Source organism: Gymnoscopelus braueri, assembly GCF_963280865.1.
Source record: "Gymnoscopelus braueri genome assembly, chromosome: 6".
In the NCBI taxonomy this organism is placed as follows: Eukaryota; Metazoa; Chordata; class Actinopteri; order Myctophiformes; family Myctophidae; genus Gymnoscopelus; species Gymnoscopelus braueri.
The window spans coordinates 47,918,705-47,940,513 of record NC_137607.1 but is presented as its reverse complement, the minus strand read 5'-3'; the positions used below and the strand labels follow the sequence as shown (position 1 = coordinate 47,940,513).

At 43.6% G+C, this 21,809-nt stretch overlaps 1 protein-coding gene across 1 annotated transcript in view; it reads left to right on the top strand.

Annotated features, from left to right (window-relative positions):
• Nucleotides 1-6,923: 6,923 nt before the first annotated feature.
• tsc22d2 (TSC22 domain family 2) overlaps nt 6,924-21,809 on the top strand; it is a 61,847-nt gene continuing 46,961 nt past the window's right edge. Inside the window, exon 1 of the mRNA XM_080430799.1 lies at nt 6,924-9,279. Coding sequence (XP_080286925.1) covers nt 7,760-9,279 — 1,520 coding nt within the window. The 5' untranslated portion in view covers nt 6,924-7,759. The remainder of the gene's footprint in view (nt 9,280-21,809) is intronic.

Sequence of the window (21,809 nt, the reverse complement as noted above, 5' to 3'; positions counted from 1 at the left end):
AGGCCCTGATTAGAAGAACTTAATACCAGCCATATAAATTAAAATGAGCTAAACTGTTGTAATCCCCAAAAACTGTTTAGATATATCAACGATTTTCCCCCCTGTTTAATTGGTTGCTGCTGACCATTGATGTTGGATAAAATTAGTCAAGTGGGGCCAATGAAATGTTGGAAGAATTCAAAGACTATGTGTACTGCCCAGAAAACATGTTCTTTATGCTTGTTTTCTCATGATATTTTTTAGTATCTTTATAGTAGATAGTATCTACTATCAACCCATTCTTTTGAGAGGAGTTACACCATGTGTAATTACTGTGTAATTCTGTAGTTCATCTATTTTACATCAAGTTGTTCTCCAATACAAAACTTCTGCCCATTATAGTCTTATACATACATATTCAATCCACACAAACGCACACACACGCGTGCTCGCGCGTGCGCACACACACACACACACACACACACACACACACACACACACACACACACACACACACACACACACACACACACACACACACACACACACACACACACACACACACACACACACACACACACACACACACACACACACACACACACACAGTGGGCAGCTGTTTGGGTGGCTATCCGGCAAATTGAAAGGTCACAGGTTTGATCCCCAGAGCCTGTTTTGCAGTATAAAAGGTCCATAAGAAAGACATGGAATCTCTACCAGCTCACTTAGTTTCTTCCAATTACCTGATGTAATTTAATGTAGACAAAAATACCACATGCTCTTTAGCGCTATCTAGTGGAGGCATATTGTGGTTCATTTACTCATGTGGTCCTTCCATGCCTCCAGCATAATATACCAAAGAAAACTGTACTGTATTGTATTGCACTTAAACCTGGCTGTGCACTCATGTGAATATCTATCCTCATATTGAATTCATGTCTATACATGCATGACACACTCCACTCAGAATAAGACTTTAATCCACTGTGCAGGTATACATTCTCAGTATGGGTGGCTCAACTGAGAAAAGGAACCACTAATCCTGGAAGTGGCACACGCTCCCCCCATTGAGCTATAAGGGACCACACCACAGCCAGATGCCAAATATCATTTTTCATAATATCTCACCTGAGCTATTTCCGCTTTACTTGAGCCATAAAAAGTATATAATGTCAAACAAACTCCACGTAGCTGTATGTGTGTGTGATACCTGAGACTGTGTGTGTGTGTGTGTGTGTGTGTGTGTGTGTGTGTGTGTGTGTGTGTGTGTGTGTGTGTGTGTGTGTGTGTGCGTGCGTGCGTGCGTGCGTGCGTGCGTGCGTGCGTGCGTGCGTGCGTGCGTGCGTGCGTGCGTGCGTGCGTGCGTGCGTGCGTGCGTGCGTGCGTGTGTGTGTGTGTGTGTGTGTGTGTGTGTGTGCGTGCGTGCGTGCGTGTGTTTGTTTGGCTTCCACGCTGTGCTTTCCTCAGCTCACCTCTTTGGGCTTTAGTCCTGCCAGGGGCATGGGGCCCACTCCGTTTATTTATGACACCACTGCTTCCAATAACGAGGCCAGTCAGCGTGCCTGTACACTTCTCCCCTGCTGCATTCCTCCTGAACGGGCCTGGGGGGGTCTTCCTCAAGGTAGAGTAGATACAGCAGAGCAGTGGTTCTCAACCTGCGGGTCGGGCCCCAAATAAAAAAAGACCATTATACTGCATCAAAAGTAATCAAAAGAACATGCAATAAAAACTGGTCAAACATTGGCCAAATTGTCAAATAATATAAGAAAGAGGCAAAAGTTATGAAAATAGTCGATCTACAAGCTCACAGCGCCTCACGTTGCGAGGCGCTGTGAGCTTGTAGTTCGGCTATTTTCACAATATTTATCTGTGGAACCGTTACCAAGTCAAACTAATGCAATTCTAAGTGCTTGTCAGGGTGGGGGTTCCCCAGTTCAAAGATGATTATTTTGGGGGGTCCCCAGTTCAAATAAGATTCTTTTGGGGGGTCGCGGCCTGAAGAGGCTGAGAACCACTGCAGTAGAGTAGGCCTACTTCCAGGACCAAAATACAATGGAAGGAGAAAGAATATAGAAAGCAAACAAACAAACAAACAAAACAAAGAAAACAACATCACCCAAAACATTTTTGTTGTCAGAAAGGTGTAATAATAATAATAATAATTCTCTTATATCTTCACAGTCCATATATAACCATGTAAGCACACATACAGTAACACCAAGACAATACATGAAGTCCTACACAGAAACCATCCCATCAGCGAGGCAGTTTGCTTAATGCCACAATGGCTGAAGGGACAAAACTTCTTCTAAAACGAACGTTTCCCCATTTCAAAGTTCTGTATCTTCGTCCAGATGGCATGAGTCTGAAGTGACGATGTAAGGGATGATCAGTGTCATTTGCTATTGTGAGTGCTAAACGTGGCTGATATGAACAATAAACATGGCTTTATTGTTCATATCAGAAAGGTGTGACGGCCATCCTGTGTGTGTCATGAGTTCAACTTGTGACAGAGTGATTGAATGGCCTCTATAGCTCGTCTGATCATGAAAGATTCAAAACAGAATTAGAGTGAGAGAGAGGACTGGGAGATGCGGAAAGAGGGGAGCGAGAGACAGAGAAAGAAAGAGAAAAAGAGCTTTAGGCACAGAGTTGTTTAAGAAAGAACATCTACTCATCTCAACAATTATACTTTGGGACTTTGGAAAACGGCCACATTTATGTTATGTCATGCATCTGTTCCCACAAACAATCTCGCCGTCGGTTCAACAATGAAATTATTATTATTATTATTATGATTTAAGGGCTATGATCCTCTAATGTCTTCCATTGATTGAATCATGAGTGATGTTTTTTCCCGTATAACAATGACACTAATACAAACTAATCAGATGAAACAATCATAAAAGAAAAACATTCATTCAGTTCAGTACAGTTTAAAATGTTTGCTCTCCCGCAAAAGAAACACAGTCCGTGCTTTACAGGTGGGGAAGCACAGTGAAAACACATTACATACAGAATAGAGACAAATATCAGCTGACAAGACCCTGGACAGGGAGACCAACAACAACTCGTGTGGAGCAATTAAAAGTCACTGAACAGTGCAAAAATATTTTCAGCAATTAAACACTAGCTCCAACAAACATAACTGGATCTCACTCTCTCTACTTCTCTCGAATGTAGATACAGTATGTGAGAAGTTGAGCTATTCTTACTATCTCAATATATCACTGTTTCCCAAACAGTGGGTGGGGCCCATCTTTGGGTCACAGACTCATTTTTATGAGTTGCAAGTAAATATCCCCTTTTTATTTTTCTGTTTCCTATATTTAATATATATATATAATATATATATATTAAATGTAGGAAATTATATATAATTTCAAGATATTTTATAAAGTTTAAACAAAAAAAAAAACACACAATTTCATCAATTAAAAACAATAATTTTTTCCCCCAAAAGTATTTCATAAATAATATTTAAACTAGAAAATGTGCTCCTCGGAGCACAGGTCTCCGCCAGTACTGTTCCTGATTAATCCTGTCTTACCTATTTATATTACATATTGTCATGTGTCACTTGACCAATGTTAGCTTGACCAATGTTACCTCACTTCAAAAAGCATAAATGGCTTTTTGAAGTGACACACATTTATAGGATTTTATTTCGTCATGCGTCTCGCTAGCCAATCAAAAGCATTGGTGACAACATATTGTCACGTGTCACGTGAAGCTTGACCAATGTTAGCTTGGCTAGGGGGGGGGACACACAGCGGGACGGGAACAAAAACATACTCTCCACCTCTGGCGGAGACAAAAATCTAATAATTTCCATATATATATAAAACAAGACAGGAGACCTGGTTCTGCCAGACCCAGACTTCACATGACGTGTCAGCCTGTGTCTATGCCCATGTATGGACGAAAGGGGGACAGACTTTTATGGCTGGGGCCTAAGGACAAAGTGACCAAAACCTGTTTTTTGCCCATGTATGGAGAAAACAGGTACAAAACATGCCCATGTATGGACGAAAGGGGGACAGACTTTTATGGCTGGGGCCTAAGGACAAAGTGACCAAAACCTGTTTTTTGCCCATGTATGGAGAAAACAGGTACAAAACATGCCCATGTATGGACGAAAGGGGGACAGACTTTTATGGCTGGGGCCTAAGGACAAAGTGACCATGCCCATGTATGGAGAAAACAAGTACAAAGCCTCATGTAAGCCAGACCCCCTGGGTCCGGCAAAAATCACACCCAGTGTGAAGTGGGCGGTGGTCATCATAGTGATGGAAGCTCACTTTAAAAAAAATGATTTTTTTGAAGTGCATAATCCTATTTATAGGTTATTAATGTCATCATGTGTCTCGCTAGCCAATCACAGTGCTGAATAGAGTCAGCCAATAGGGTCAGCCAATCACAGTACAGCTAGGGGTGTACTAATGAGCCAATCACAATACAGCTAATGAGGTGTCCCAACCCCACTTATAGGGATAAGGATAAGGATAATTCCTTTTTTTAACAGGTCGTTCAATTAAGTCCTTGCGGTCTTGTTTCCAATGAGAACCTGTGATCAATTAGGGGTTAAGAGTCTTGCTCAGGGACAAATTTCATTTCATCGACACATATGCTGGCGTGGCCTGGAATTGAACCTGGGGCAACCAGGGCCCCTGGCTCCCTAGGCGGGCTCACTAACCACTCAGCTATGGCCGCCCCCGAGGGACTACACCGCCCAAAAACTGACAGTGGTTCAGTTAGAACCACTGTCCTAGGCTCCTATCCAACCTAAATTAGGCTAAATCACTCCTCTCCACTGGCAAATGCAACCAGTGGAAAAAAGGTTAATGTCATGCCCTTATCTGAGATTAATGGCATTCATTGAATCCTACTACCTGCCAGTTTCCAAAACATGAGAACTCTAGGTGTGAGTCACCCTGACGTGGGATGTGATGATGTTGATTAATGATGATCTGAGGTCGTGGCCAATGCTGATCTGAGGTCTCTTTCTTTTTCTCTCTCCATATAGGCCTAGTAGACTGACTGAACTTGATGCAGGTCTGTGCATGCTATAGAGGCTATTCATTTTTAGACTAAAAACAATGTCTAAAGTTGGCTGCAGCACACACTTAAACCACTTGCCATCCACTATTATAGGCTATGCCTTAATCATCAGGAATGATGATGCACTTATAAAGAATGTACCATGGCTAAAAGCCTATTCAACTGTGAACTGTCCTGACATTTCATTGAGACATATTTATATGATTCATTGAAAATGTTCCTATCAATGATGACTCAGTGGATTGAGTCATCACCCGAAGCCTTATGATTCTGACTTACCTACGTTTTTAGTTTTGTATTTTTCCTCACTTTAACAATTTGAATCATTTTTTATTGTGATTTGTAGGTAAAGACGCAAAATACTGTATATATATAAAAGGATTCTTTGACAATGCTTGTTGTTGGACCTGTATGAGTCAGAGTGAGTGACACATGAAACCCTCTTGATCGAAATGATTCACGTAGTTCCGTAAAAACGGAAATTCTCTATTTATTTTACGCAATAAGTGCGCAGCGCCTTCCCACTGTGCAGTTCACTCTTCTCGTGCGTCTAGTCCATATAGTTATAATATATCTAGAGGGCGGACTGCCCCGCACCTAGCCATGGTTCACATGACGCTTGTATACAAGCGTCATGGTGCCCTGTCCCCCTGGTCTAAAGTTTTGTTCGATTTTTTCAGATTGCCATCGCTCACATAAACATAAACGTTCAGATTTCAAATATAAAGTGCTTACCACCGAGCCACGGATGTTACAAGGCGATGTGGACCGCGATGAGTACCCGTATCTCCCGTATTGTTCAATAAAAAGCATTTTAATCCCATCGCCGTCCATTTTCTCCAAATTGTCTCCTATACTTTCAACCATGCGACACTAATGGTTGGGAGGTGTATTGCACTCTGATACATTACAAAACAAAAAAAAAGAAAAAAAGAAAATGGCCGGCGATGGGATTAAAATGCTTTTTATTGAACAATACGGGAGATACGGGTACTCATCGCGGTCCGCATCGCCTTGTAACATCCGTGGCTCGGTGGTAAGCACTTTATATTTGAAATCTGAACGTTTATGTTTATGTGAGAGATGGCAATGTGAAAAAATCGAACACAACTTTAGACCAGGGGGACTCGGCACCATGACTGTCATGGTATGACAGTCATGTTTCAGGGCTGCCCCGCACCCACCTATTCATTTCAATGAAAGTTGCTCACAAGCGCATAAAGCACCCGAAAGTACCTTTACTTTCTGGATTGGCTCCACTTTTGGAGCCAATAGAGCAGGCGCACTAGCGTTTCAGACCATAGAAGCATGCGCATTAGCGTCCCAAATGCGGAAGTCCTACAATACTAAATTTAGCCACCAGGCTTTTCTCGACCATCCTCCGCGGTTCTGGGGGCTCGAGGCTTCGGTCCCATCCCATTCCCCAGACGGTCACAACGTGATCGCTTGGTTGTCAGGCAAGTGGCAACCGCTGGTTTTAGTGCATTTATTAGTTTGGTTTACAGTACACAAAGTAGTGATTGATTGATTGATTGATTGATTAATTGATTGATTAATTGATAAATTAATCAATATATAGAACTCAATATACAACAAGTGCAATTATCTATTTATGTATGTATGTACGTACGTATTTACTTATTCAGATATGTGCATTGTGGAATGTTTAGGGCCGGGTTCACCATGCAAGTACACTTTCAATGAAATAAAATAAAAGTTGAAAATAATTGTTATTCTGACCATCCCCCTGACAACCAACGAGCCAACCACATCAAGGCAGTCCCTCCGGGCTATGGGTTGTAGAGCCTACCTTGGAGGAAGAGCGGTAGTTAGCCTGCTAGCCTGTTAGCTTGGTTCTCTGCTCTCATTGCCACAGTGGAGAAGTGGTTATCTGTCAGCTAGCCGCCGAAGGCAGCAGCAGCTCTGGAAAGTCAGCTATCTGGGACTGTCTGCGAAGAAGAAGCTAAACTTCCTTGAGTTTGAGACGTTTCACTTTCCTTATCGGCGGACATATTAGTTACACATTCCGTATTCTTTCGGAAAAAACGCCGATAATATGGAGTGTTCTGTGGGCTTGTTTACATCATGGAGTTGCTAGTTCCTGAGGTAAAAAAACTAAAGCTAACGTTGAGCTAACTTTAGCTTGGAGTTAGCCAGAGAGAGAGAGACTGCTGGTAGCTGAAGGGAGAGAGAGGACTGGACGGGCCCGCCGCACACACACACTATTTAAGTGCTGCTAGCAGCTGGGAAGCAACGACTGCGACAGCGGCCTGCTGGCAACTCCGGAGCCGGGATATAGGCAGTTTGTGACGGGGGGAAAGGTCGGGCAGAGCTAGCTGAGAACCGGCGGAGAAGGACGGAGGAGGAGAGAGGAGAGGGAGGCGGCTGTGTGGTGTGCTGTCACCGGGAGACTGGAGACTCTCAGCCCTCAGGCTGACTGACTGACTGACGGGGAGGAAGAACCAACGCAGCCAGCGGTCCTGAGTTTCAGAGGAACTGTGGCGTGTGGTGGCTTCACTTGTCACACTTGTCTGAAGACGAGAGAGACAGTGACAGAGCAAGAGCGAGAGAGACAGAGGGGGAGCTTATGAAAATGTCGCATACGTGTCTTGTTTCGTAGTTATTACCACCTGTGAATTGGGATCGATTGTGTGAATTTATCACACGAGCACTTGTTTTCGCTATCCGGAGGAGATAGACGACCACCAGCAGCCCGAAAATGTCGAAAATGCCGGCTAAGAAGAAGAGCTGCTTCCAGATCACAAGTGTGACCCAGGCTCAGGTGGCTCAGGCCAGCAGCATCACGGATGACACCGAGAGCCTGGACGACCCGGACGATCAGTCCCGGACGGAGGACGTGTCGTCGGAGATATTCGATGTCTCCCGCGCCGACCTGATGGGTGTGTGTGACCGGAGCTCGTCCGAGGAGACGTTAAACAATGTGGGAGAACACCAGGAGGGCCATCAGCCGGCGTCAACGGGTCCTGTCAACGGGGGCTTCTCTGTCAGAAGTGCAGGCTCTGGTCATGTCACTCCGCACTTGGCAGGGGGTGTGCCCGTGCCAACTGCAAGTCAGCCTTCCATTCCAAGCTCGACCACCACCACCCAGCCTATAGTCAACTCGGTCCCTCACCATGCGAATGTCCCCACTACTGTGGCTCAAGTAAACCCCGTAGCCACCAGCATCACAACCACCACCACCACCTGTAGTTCCCGTTTCAGGGTCATTAAACTTGACCACGGTACCGGAGAGCCCTTCCGACGGGGCCGATGGACGTGCACTGAGTTCTATGAGCGAGACTCGGAGGGCTCTAGTATGAGCAGAACTGTGGATAGTATAAAGCACGTTGTCGTCCTGGACCACAATGTGGACAGGGATAGCGGGCTAGGGGTCACCGGTGGCTCTGTGATCATCCCCAGTGCTGGCTCTGAGTCCAACGCTGACAGTGGCTATTCGATCGCCTATCACACTCATCCTCCGGAGTTTCTGCAGCACGGCTACACTTTAGTCTCCCAGACAGGGAACGGGGCAAGTGCCTTTCAGCCCACTGGCTATTCGACTGCGGTGCCCCAGCACCCTCAGCAGGCCAACATGCAGCCTGTTGTGCCACAAAACCTCCACCATAGCGGCCTCAATGGTGCACCACATGGTGCCATGCTGCAGAAATCTCCAATCATGCCACCTGCCCAGCAGTATGCCTATTCAACTCACGGCGGTGGCCAGCTGGACTACAGACAGCAGCAGTTTGCCCCCCTCCAGCCACAGGGCTCAAACACGCAAAACCACCTCCCCATGGCATCCCTCTCGGTGGGGCCTCCAGCTAGCCAGGGGCCCTCGCCTGCCATCTCCCCTGCAGGACCGGGAGCCCAGGGTCTGGGCATGGTGGCTCAGGGTGGGGAGGCATCAGCCTTTGCCACCACCACATACAACAGTGTCCAGAATGTGCCTGCCACAGTGCCCAGCAGCAACAACATCCCTCCAGGCATGCTGAACCATAGACCCAGCGCAGGAGGACTCGTCCAGGCCCAGGGAGCCTACGGAGGGGCCCTGATGATGGGTCTTCCTGTCGGCTTCAGCATGCAGGCGGAAGACGGCGGGCGAAAGTTTGACATCCTACCTCAGCCCAGCGCTGGCGCCCTGGCGATGAAGCCTTTTATCTCAGAAAGTGGCGGCCTGCCCACTCCCACCACTGTCAGCATCTTTGGCATCCCTATTACCATCGATGGGGATGAGGACAGGTAAGAGGCCAATGGAAGAATTGATTGTATGTGTTCTAGGGTGGTTGTGAAACAATTAATAATAGTTTAGCTTTAGCTATTGAATGATCAGTTTAGTGATGCAACTTGAAAAAAACGAATTGTGCTATTAATTATATATTTTAGCATTGGATACCTACAGGTATCTACAACCAAACTGTAAGTGCTGGTCCTTGTTTAATATTATAAAATTAAAGTTCTGTTTTTTAATGCGGATTTCATTTGATACTAAGCAATTTTAAGGGAGCTGTTTGGGTTCAGATAGCACGTGATGAGCATTTACCAGCATTTGTACTAAAGCACCTTATTTTCCATATTTTTTTTGTCTTAATTAGTCCTATAGGCTACTGAACTAATAACAAAAACAATAGTATTTCATTATTAAAATAATGCTTAGTTGCAGGTGCAGTGAGCCCCACTGTTTGTTTACTTCAGTATATCAAATCATGTTCAGCCTGTGCTCACAGGTGGTGATGCAATAATGTGCTGTGGCTGTCTGTGAGTACAACTCTCTGATGAAAACAAAGCTCAGATGTCTGCTTGGAGAGCAGTGCTGAGAGATTTAGGGAGTGAGAGAGAGTGAGTTGAGAATCTGGAAGTTTGCCCTCATGTTAAACATTCCCAGGGCATTCTGCAGTGGTGCGGTCATGCTCTGCGTCCTGGAGCAACCCGCCACCCACCCACCCACCCACCCCCCTGCTCCTGTCTACAGCACCACCACCAGCACTGGGTACTATGCTATTAGTGGAAACGTTTGGTGGTATGTTGAAAAGCAGGTCTTGTGCAGTTGTACTGAAAAAGAGTACATTTGTGCATTTTTGGGGAAGGAAGGGGATGGGATTGGGGGAGGGAGAGGTCTGGGCCAATGAGAACGTGCACAGAAGGGAGGAATTTTTCTGTGTTTTCCATTAATAGCACCCCCCCAAAAAAACTTGTAACCCACCTCTTTATAGACACTAGATGCCCTCCTCCTTTTTAAACCCTTTTCTTCCACCAACGAGACTATTTGGGTTAGGGGGGCGTTAACGAGCACGTGGGTAAATTACAACAAAGAAAGTGACTGTGTGCTTTTCTTTCTCTTTTTTCTTTTAGCTTTAACTTGCCTCCTAACACAGAGGTTTGTTTTATTATTGTTGACGTTGTTGCCCATCCAAGTTGGAGACGAGAGTGAAGCCTAATATATTATGCCTGGGTGACAGACAGTGTTGCTCAACGGGTTTTCAACTGGAAGAAAGTGGGTTGACACTTTCGTCAGTTGAAAATACAATGTCAGTCAACGAGCGACATGTTGAAAGGCAATTTGCTGCTGAAGCCTAAATATGAGTTAAAGAAATCTGGCCAGTGTCCACCCCCAGGCCCCCACACACTAATGTAACACAACTGTCTCTCTCCCCTCTCCTCTCTCTCTTCTCTCTCTCTCTCTCTCTCTGTCAGTCTCAGCGTGAGTCGTGACCTGAAGTTTTGCTTGCCTCTCGTTGCCGTTGTGAGTGGTGAACGTGGCTCTTGTCGAGGTGGTATCTGAGATTTGATTGTGGCCTTAGAAGATGACAGTCAACACACTCCACATGGCACCTCCTGCCTTGTACTTACGTAGGCCTGTTTATCAGCATGCTTCCTTCCTCGCTAGCACTAGCGGGAATGGAACGGGCAGAGGAGGTGTGTGTTTGTTTATACTGTATGAGAGAGATAGGCTGAGAGAGAGTGGGAGTGTGTTGTGAGTTCAAAATTGTGATTATGTGTCCATCCATACCGTCTTTTTGTGTCTGTGTGTGTGCGACAGGCAAGGCAGTTTTATTTGTATAGCACATTTCAACGACAAGGCAATTCAATGTGCTTTACACAGAACAACAAGCAAAGGAAACACAATTATACAATACAAATAACAGATACAGTGCAGAAGAGAAAGAAAAAAGGAAAAGTACCTCAATAAAAGGTAGTGTCAAACAGAAAGGTCTTTAGTTGTGTTTTAAAATAAATAAGAATGGCAGCAGACTTGCAGTTTTCTGGGAGTTTGTTCCAGATATGTGGTGCATAAAAACGAAATGCTGCTTCCCCATGTTTATTTTTGGTTTTAGGGACAGAAAGCAGACCTTTTCCCAGATGACCTGAGAAGTCTGGATGGTTCATGATATCACACAAGATCAGAAATGTGTTTTGGCCCTAGATAGACAAAGAATCAGAGTGGATACATGTTATTATGTGTGTGTGTGTGTGTGTGTGTGTGTGTGTGTGTGTGTGTGTGTGTGTGTGTCAGAGGGTAAAAGGGGGGTGATTTGATCTGCCCATGATATTCCTGAAGCTAATCATTGTTTAGCAGAGACTTTGTCCCAGCAGCATCAACAACACAGGGGCTTGTATGTATGTTGATGTGAGACTGAATGAATAGGACGGCGGAAGCACTGTGTGGTGTTCCCATTTGTGATGTCACTGGAGAGCAGCTACAGCCCGTTTCCTAATTGTTCTCGTGTGTGTGTGTGTGTGTCTCTCGCCCTTTCAGTATGTACGTCTGTGTGCAGTGACATCAGCAGCTGTCTGTGTAACCATAGTGATAGTGGCAGAGGTGGCAGTAGGACAGGATGGGACGTGTCAGATGTGTGTGTGTGGATGGGGGGGTTGTACAGACAGACAGACAGATGGGTAGACAGACAGACAGTGGTCAGCAGACAGACAGATGAACGTGTGTTGTGTGTGCGCAGTGATGTTAGTAGACACGTAACCCAGAGCCAGTGATGACCTGTCTAGATTGACTCAGACACACACACACACACACACACACACACACACACACACACACACACACACACACACACACACACACACACACACACACACACACACACACACACACACATGCCCAACTCACTCACAGTTAACAGCTGGATTTACTTATTTTGTTTTACCAGAAAACTAAGTCCCGGTAGTTTAACCATTTTCTCATTTATTTCTCTCATCTGTATGTACAAAACACCCATGTACCAAAACTTGGACAAAATATTGAGATGTTACATTAAAGGCCAGTCCACAACACAACTAGTTGCTACTTACAACCATTATCCCCAAATGGCACCGGTCTGCAACTGGTCAGTCAAGAACGCTGCAATTTCTTGCAAATGGTTGAGTTGCGACTAGTTGCATCGGTGTGGACTAAGGCTGTCACGATACTCGATACATGTATCGAAATTACCAAGGGAAGTCCGAGGCCCTATTGTTTATCTGTGCATTCCGCGCAGGCGTGCTTCCTACGGGGGGGAAATGAAGCCAGAGATGAGTTGACACTTGACAGAGAGAGAAACCGCTGGTAGTGTTGCATTGTAGAGTCCAGTGTCCAGTCTGTTATTACCTTACATTTCCCCATCTGTCCGGTAAAAAGATGACAGCCAACAATACCAAACTCCCACATAATTCGACCTGCGGGTCAGCGCACAAGAAATAACGAGCGCAAATGACATGCAAGCCTTTTCAGTGGCGGAGAACGTACAGATGAAGTGATGTTAGTAGACGCGTAACCCAGAGCCAGTGATGACCTGTCTAGATTGACTCGGGGGCAACTTGATGAGCGCTCTGGGGAGAGCTGTAAGGGGTTAAGTGTCTTAGTCGGGGTCATGGACACTTACACTGGGCGTACCGTTCAAACCGGTGACCTTCTCGACCCATTCCCAGACGGCCTCTCTACCCACTCAGCCACGGCCTCCCCTGCATGCACACACGCGTGCACGCATGCATGGATTAAAGTTCTCAGTTTCCCCGACTGATTTCAGTCATTTGGATTCCATAGAAGCCAGTATGTCTTCTAGGAAAGCATGTGGCGCACCGAAAATAGCAGATCTACAAGCTCACAACACGCCGCAGCACGATGAGTTGTGAGCTTGTAGATTGGCTATTTGATCATTAGTTATATTAAGATTAAAGACTATTTCAAGTGGTCAAACTAGCAATAGAAGACTGAAATTTCATAAAAGCTAAGCTTAAAGCCTCAACCTGTGATTTCTTCAACTGTTTGGCTGTATGTAGAACAGCAAGCAGCAACAACATAGGTTTAGAATGATAATACCTAAACATCATCATTACATTTTCAGTCATGATATTTTATTTTGCTTTATTCCATGACACATGTGCAGAACGATGGCCCTCTGCCACTTTGGCTAACCTTGAGGTGTGTGTGTGTGTGTGTGCGTACGTACATGTGTTTAGGTTTTGTTGGTAGTAGGAAGGGTTAATTTGAACCTTCATCACTTGTATTTAAGATGCCTCGTTAACTCACTCAACTGGCTTGTAAATCTCTTTGGGGGACAGAAGAACATAATTTCCAGGAAAACGCCCAACCACAGCTCCCCCATATCACCGTCACCATCACTGTGTGTGTGTGTATATAACATTTCATACTCCAGTCCCACAGTGAGGGTGTGCGCTTAGTTAAGCACATAGCACACATGCTCATTATCGTGTGTATGTGTGTGTGAGAGCGTGTGTGTGTGTGTGGGACCTGTTCCAAGTTTCATTGTTTAGCTGTAGTCTAAATTAGAGTACATCACAAAGTGGAAACAAAAGGTTTTCGAAGGGGTGGAGCCGGAGCGGCCGGCAGTGATGAGACAACATGAGGGCGAAGAGAGAATGATTCCTCTTCAACACCGGAATGCACAGCATCTCTGTTCAATGCATTCTGCCGCTGCCAAATAAAGCGACGGTGGCTGGCTCGCCCTGGGGACAAATTGGCTGCTGTCCCATATCAAGGCTTGGCATTGGGATCTTTTTGACTATATGAAGGGCAACGGAGAACCTCCCATAATCTGAAAGTAAACTTCCCACAACCTGAATAGAAGTTCTGTGTTTGTTTCCATGATAACCAGAAGCAACCGTGAAGGGGGGGGTTACAGTAGATCATTAAAAAAGTTCCCAGATACAAATATTATTGTTATTTAGGCTGTTTTCACAGATGGTTATACTAAAAATGGCAGTGTTGTGTTGCTTGAGCGTTGCTTGAGCAATCAAAAAGCAACAGCACAGAGGTCCTAGAACTCACGTTAGTAACATTGTGTTGCAGATTAAAAGTTTTATAGGTTTCATACTGTAGATGGCTACATAGACTTGTTTGACAGCAACCATCATCAGTGTGTGTTGGATTCATGTTAATATCTATTGGGCTAGGGTTCAAATGGTTAATGTAAAACGGTTTTCCTATCAAACAAAGATTCGGCGGCCCCCCTGTAGTAACTCTGAGGATCCCCTAGAGGTCCTGGACCCTCTGTTAAAGACCCCTGACATAGTGTATGGAAACAAATCCAGAACCTGCGATATATATGTTACACGGCACGTGTTCGTGTTACTTAATTTTTGTTGTTGAAATGAGCCATCGCTCTACACGTGGGACAGAGCTCGCTCTCTCTCACACACATGCATGCACACACACGCACCCTAACACAAACTTGCTCTCTCGCCATGCCCACCACCACTTTGCCCAGTACAATCTCAATGGAAAAAGCAAAAAGGGGCGTTTGCAGATAAACACGTTCCCATTAGTTCAGACCGCTGCTAAAAGGCTGTTTTATATACGCAGTATTACGCACACAAGGGAGCAGCTAGCCTGAGTGTTGAGCAATAATCCTGTCAAAGGAGCCAGCACCAACACACTACTACTACTACTGCTGCTGCTGCTACTACTCGGTCTGTGACATTTTCCAACCTTTTAAACATGATCCCCCTTATGAAGGAAAGTTGGAGAGGATGCTGTTTTCCATCTTGACAGAAAGAGTTGCTCTTTTGTGCTGCTGTGCATCATAGGACACGGTTCCACGGTTCCGGTTCCATGATAGAATATGTTGGTTTTTCTACTCATTAGTTCCTTATTATTATAATAATTATTACAGGTATCTTTTTACGGCATGGCTCTGCAGAGGGTCTGTCTGTGTGTATGTCGAGGGCTAATCCTCTTTTTCACATAATAGTCCAGGGGCCAACACTGATATTTTCACAAATTGGTACCACCTAAGGTAACCGTAAAGCTTTTGTATTTTTGTCTTCCTACATGTCTCTAGTTTATATTTTGGTATGATAACCCTTCCAATCTTGTAGCTTAATGGCAGTTATCACTACCTACTCCTACAGGAAAATGTGATGTGAATCATTTATATGACTTCTAGACAGTACTTTTTGGAAAGCAATGGTCTTATAAACAGTTGGCCCTAAGGTAATTTTACCAGTAGAATCCATTTCTGCTGAGGAAATGTTTGTATTGTGCATATTGAATGAGATAATTTGCATATTTGAACTCATTTGTGGAAATAATTAGTGACAAAAGTGTGAAATGTATGTGGGAAAAATGTGTGGAGATACGTCTGTGACCTGTGTGACCTACTGGAAATGTGCACAAGCAATTTGGTGCGGATCGGCCCAATGGTTTGCGTGATTAGCTAGGACAAACTGCTACAAGCTGTAGTTGTAATAGCTCAGAGGGAATATGTAAAACATCGTGACAAGTTTTAGATTTTTGGCATGGTGTTCGGTGAGGGTGTACGTTTTTCAAAAACCACCGCATACAAGTTGGGCTGGCCCACTAGTGGCCGGTATGCATGCAGAAACTCCAATATTAGACGGGTCAGTATGGTTGAACACCAATTGATACAAATGTATTTTTTCAATGGATTATGTTACTATTGGGCATGCTAAATAGCATACTAACAATCTAGGACATTTTAAAATCCGGAAAGGCGCCATTTTCAAGATGGCGTCCACGACGGCTGCCGGGAGCTTAAAATGGCTATATCTCAATTACTATTCAACTTAAAAAGGTGGTTTTGATGTCTAACACTAGGGTTTAGGACTCAAGGAATACAACTGAATCTGTGAAATTACTAACAGTTAATATCCTGGATTATAGCCAAATCCAAGGTGGCGTCCCAAGGTGGTGTCCCATTCTACTAAATTACTCAAAAACAACAAATTAACCTTTCTTATTTTTATGTTGTTATTGAAAATGAACATTTTAAATCAAATTGAATATAGTCAAGTAAAGTGCTTCCAAAAAATGTTTTTGGAAGCATATGTCTATTACTAACCACACAGTCGTCAAGGAATCTAGTAAGCCAGGTTAACCAGCCCATTATGCAGTAAGCACTTGTGTTATGCAGTCACTATTTATCATCATTCTCTGACTCCTCTGGAAGAAACTATTGTGGAATCGTCACATTTCCAAAGTTGACACAGTTCATAGACAAGTAGTGCAATTCAGAGAAGTTGTGTCCAAAGACAGTTTTAAAGTGTATAACATGGACCATTTAAAATAAATCCTCAGACATATCAAGTGTTCTCAGGGGATATTCATCCATGCTGTCACTGGTTGTGACACAACCTCTCAGATTTTTGGTGTTTGCAAAAAGACTGCTTTCCATAAGCTTGTCAAAGTTGACCCTCCTTCGGTCTAGGGTGGTCATAGCTGAATGGGTAGAGAGTCCCCCTGGGAAACTTAAGGTCCCAGGTTTGATTCCTGGCCCCAGCTATGTGTTGAGTTGTCCATGAGCAAGACACTTAACCCCTAACTGATCCCCAGAACCAGTCCCGGCAGCCATCGGCTGGGTGAAGCTGAAATCAATAATGAATGCTGCTCCAGAAGCATTCATTCAAGAGATCATTCATTGTAACTTATGCACTTCTTACAAGACACTCTGCTGCTTTTGTAGAAGATATGGACAACCATGTAGGCCTACTACTATCTGTGGACTGTGTCAACTTGAGGAATGTCTCAAGTCCACATAAAAAAGGAGTCAGAGGATGATGATGAATAGTGATTGTAGTTTGTATAATCCAACAAGTTCCTATAATGGGCTTGTACCTGCTTACTGGATTACTTGACAACAGTGTGGTTATTTAAGTAATTTTGTAAGTAAGTAATAGATATATCTTATCTTACTTCCCCCTTTCTAAGTTGAATAGTAATATAACCATTATAAGCTCCATCGTGGACGGCATCTTGAAAATGACGCCTTTCCGGAATTTACATTTTCCTAGATTGTTAGTATGCTATTTAGCATGCCCAATAGTAACATAATCTATTGAAAAAAGAGGTTTGTATCAATTATTTGGGGGTTCAACCATACTGACCCGTCTAATATTGGAGTTTCTGCATACCGGCCACTAGTGGGCCAGCCCAACTTGTATGCAGTGGTTTTTGCCAAAAATCTAAAACTTGTCACTAATTGCACAATCTTTATGATGTTTTACATATTCCCTCTCAGCTATTACAACTACAGCTTGTAGCAGTTTGTCCTAGCTAATCTCGCAAACCATTGGGCCGATCCGCACCAAATTGCTTGTGCACATTGCCAGTAGGTCACAGACATATCTCCACAATGTTGTTCTCACATATATACATCACACTTTTTGAAATATCTAGCTGTAATTGTATTTATCATGTAATCATTTCCACAAATGTGTTCAAATATGCAAATTATCTCATTAAATATGCACAATGCCAACATTTCCTCAGCAGAAATGGATTCTACTGGTAAAATAACCTTAGGGCCAACTGTTTATAAGACCATTGCTTTCAAAAAAGTATTGTCTAGAAGTCATATAAATGATTCACATCACATTTTCCTGTAGGAGTAGGTAGTGATAACTGCCATTAAGCTACAAGATTGGAAGGGTTATCATACCAAAATAGAAACTAGAGACATGTAGGAAAACTTTACGGTCACCTTAGGTGGTACCAAAATCTGGCTTGGCCCCTGGACTATAATCGTCACTGTTACTTTTCAGGATTTAAATTAAAAAAAAAGTCCTCAAGTCCGCTTCAGACGGCCCACCTCCGTCGTCGTAACAGTTTTTTGCCCAACTACTTAGCCCATTAAGACCTCGAACGCATCCGTGTCATTTTTTTATTTGAGCTAAAAAGGCATTATTTTACACTTTGGCTATTAAAAAATAGCAGATATACAAGCTCATAGCGCGGCACTCAAGCTTGAGCTTGAGCTTGATCCTAGAAGTAAGTGCTTGTAGAAGTGACAATAGTGACAAGAGCTAAGACAGAGTTGTAAAGGAGCTTTTTTTTTTTTATAGAAACCCAAGGTAACCTGGACCGAAAGGCTGAACATCTGTGGTGTAGACTAGAGTGATCTGATCTCATGTCATGTAGTTGCTTCTCAGTCTCTTGGTTAGCAGACCTTTCGTGCAGTTGTTTTATTTCTTACTCTTAAGTTCTGGTGTTAACCCAGTTCATCCGCACGCACGCATGCATGCACACACACACACACACACACACACACACACACACACACACACACACACACACACACACACACACTATTGTTGGGTTCATGATGACATGCAGGCACACTCTCTCTCTCTCTTCACATACTCATATTTTTACAATGGCTTATGTGTGTGTTCTTTTATTTATGTTTACTTTTGTTGCTCTGTAATGCACTTTGTGACAAACTTGTTTTGTACTTAAAAAAATTAATTAGATGTACTAGTTTGCCCCTTCCAGACAACAACACCTCTGGTGGTTTTCCAAAATAAAGATTGCAAGACAGTGGCTCAGATGTGGTTTCTCATTTTATTGAGATGCTAACATGTTTCGGCCGCAGCCTTCCTCAGAGCAGATTAGGTTAAAAAGTGATACTGGGGGTGCATGCCCTTATTTTAAACAAACACAAATCATCCCCACCTGTGTAGGGGGGAAGGTACTAGCTTGTCAATCAATCAATTACACAATATCACTGTCACAGTCAGAACAGCAGTTCACAACAATATCAGTGCAAAAGTCACAGATCATGGAATCACAGACATCGATTACATTTCTTTTTTGCGACATCACACTAGGAATGAGGAGTTCAGTCTGCTCTGAGGAAGGCTGCGGCCGAAACATGTTAGCATCTCAATAAAATGAGAAACCACATCTGAGCCACTGTCTTGCAATCTTTATTTTGGAGTGCCGCTTTTTTCCACTTTGGTTTTCCTTTGAGTTATTTACATAGCTGAGCACCCACTGCCTAAACTAAGAAGGCATCCAGAGGAAGCGCACCGGTTTTCCTTTCTTACCTCTGGTGGTTTTATTTGTCATTTATCGTCTCTGTCGGGTGGAAACCTCATACTGTATGTCCAAAACTGCTACTTTTCAGGATAAAAAATAACAGATCTACAAGCTCGAAAGCTTGTAGACTTTTTGTGATGCTGTAGTATGATCAAGTAGGGCGTTAATTTAATTTACGAAAAAAATTACGAAAAAACACAAAAAGTTAAATATGGACATAAGAGGTTGCTGTCCGCCCGACAGCAACAATATGCTCATGCAATTAAGTGCAGTCTTGGTAAGACCCTATTACAGTACCTAAGTGCTGCTGGTTTGACTCTTGTATACCTAACCTTACTATTATTGGTAGGTTAAATACGTTACTTTGCATGTATTGCACAGCGATTATTTTTGGAAGCTATATTTGGCTGGCAACCAACCTCCGTTGCATTAGTAGCTGTTTATCTATCTAAAGTAGTTTAGTACAGAAAAGGGGTCTCTCCAAGTCATGGTTGGTGCAACTGACAAAGTACCAGTTTCAGCCAACATATACAGTCTCTAACCCGATGTACTGTTTAAGAAAGTGGTTCATGCTTCCGGCGAGACATGGACACAAAGTGACAGACTAGTGATAGTGACCGCTGGTAAGTGGACGTATTATGGGAAGTCACGTGTCACATTTCGTGCTCAGCCATGAAACTGAAGTGACTCAGACCAGAACCACACACACACACACGTACTGTACGTAAATGCGTCTACATGGATTATTTAAAGCTCTGTCGCCACGACCGATTTCTGTCATTTGGATTCCATAGAAGCCAGCATTGTCTTGTCTGTAACTGCAAGAAAGAGTTTTCTTAATTTTTGTTTGGGTGGACATTGGACAGACAGACAGACAGACAGACAGACACCTTCATGGATGGCAAGTCTCTGCAGAGCAAGAGCTTGTACACTAATGGCTTAAAGTTCTCAGTCACCATGATTTCAGTCATTTGGATTCCATAGAAGTCAGCATGTCTTCTATGGAAGCATGTCATGTGTTATAACATATATCAAGATGAAAGAGCATTTGAAGTGGTCAAACTCGCGATAGAATGCATAAAGCCTCTCAATCTGCAGTTTCTTCAACTGGTTGGCTGTATGGCTACCAAAACATCCTAATTCTACATTTATTGTTTATTATACTCGGCTCTAGTGTGTGGGGGGCTCCTTTCACACATTTGCAGATTTGTGAAACAGAAACAGATTTTCAGCCGTGAGATTACATTTTTGCTTTAATCCATGTACACACTATAAGGCCAAAGAAAGCATGACTTCTAGTGGGGTGCTCTTCACCCTGCCTGTCTCTGTTTATCTGCTGGGTCCTGGCAACACTTACAGTCACAGATAAGACCCCTGCTGAAGAGCCTGCTTTAAACCATTCAATCCGGGAACGCATGTCAAAATAGCAGATATACAAGCTCATAGCGCTATGAGCTTGTAGATCTGCTATTTTTGAAAAATCTTGAACATTTGTGCAAATCTCCCTGGACCCCCCCCCCCCCCCCAGAAGAAAAGATTTGAGTTACAAATGTTCGCTTTAAAAATATATTTATTCAAAGATTTGCACACATTTTCACAATTTTTCTAAAACAGCAGATCTACAAGCTCATAGCGCTATGAGCTTGTATATCTGCTATTTTTGAATAACCAAAGAAATCTAAAATGACATATGTTCCCGGATTGAATGGGTTAAAGAGACTGTCTGTCTGTCACGCTCTCTCTCTCTCTCTCTCTCTATCTCTGTCTCTGTCTCTGTCTCTGTTTCTCTTTCTCTCTCTCTCTCTCTCTCTCTCATATTCATTCTCTCTGTCTCTTTCTCTCACAGCCTCTTTCTCTCTGTCGCTCTCTGTGTCGTCTGTCGTTCATTGTCTCTGTCACTCACTCTGTCACTCACGGTTTCTCTCTTTGTCGCTCACTGCATGGATAAAGTTCTCAGTCGCTTCCATAGAAGACGAATGTCTTCTATGGAAGCATGTTGCACAGCGAAAATAGCCGATCTACAAGCTCTCTCATTGAGATCATGGAGCAGCGAGACGCCTGCGAAACCTTTTCTTACACTAATTGTGTATGTTAAGTGCATGAAAACATTATTACAGCACCAACCTGCTTGACAAAAGCATTTACAGTACACCATTATCAAATGGATCACTTGACCCAAAACACTTTTATCTTGTTTATTGTGTTTGATCTGTTGCTGCAACAGAACATACACAATATGTCTGTATACTGTAGGAGCCAACATGAGACAGTGGGGTCTAGTAATGATGGACTCCCCTATGGTTGCATGGAAGCTCCTAGTTCTACATAAAGTATATAGTGAAATAGACATTTCACTGTAGTGAAATACACACACACACACACACACACACACACACACACACACACACACACACACACACACACACACACACACACACACACCCTCTGTCCTCTATTGCTGCATGTTTTGTGCAGCCCTCCTCAG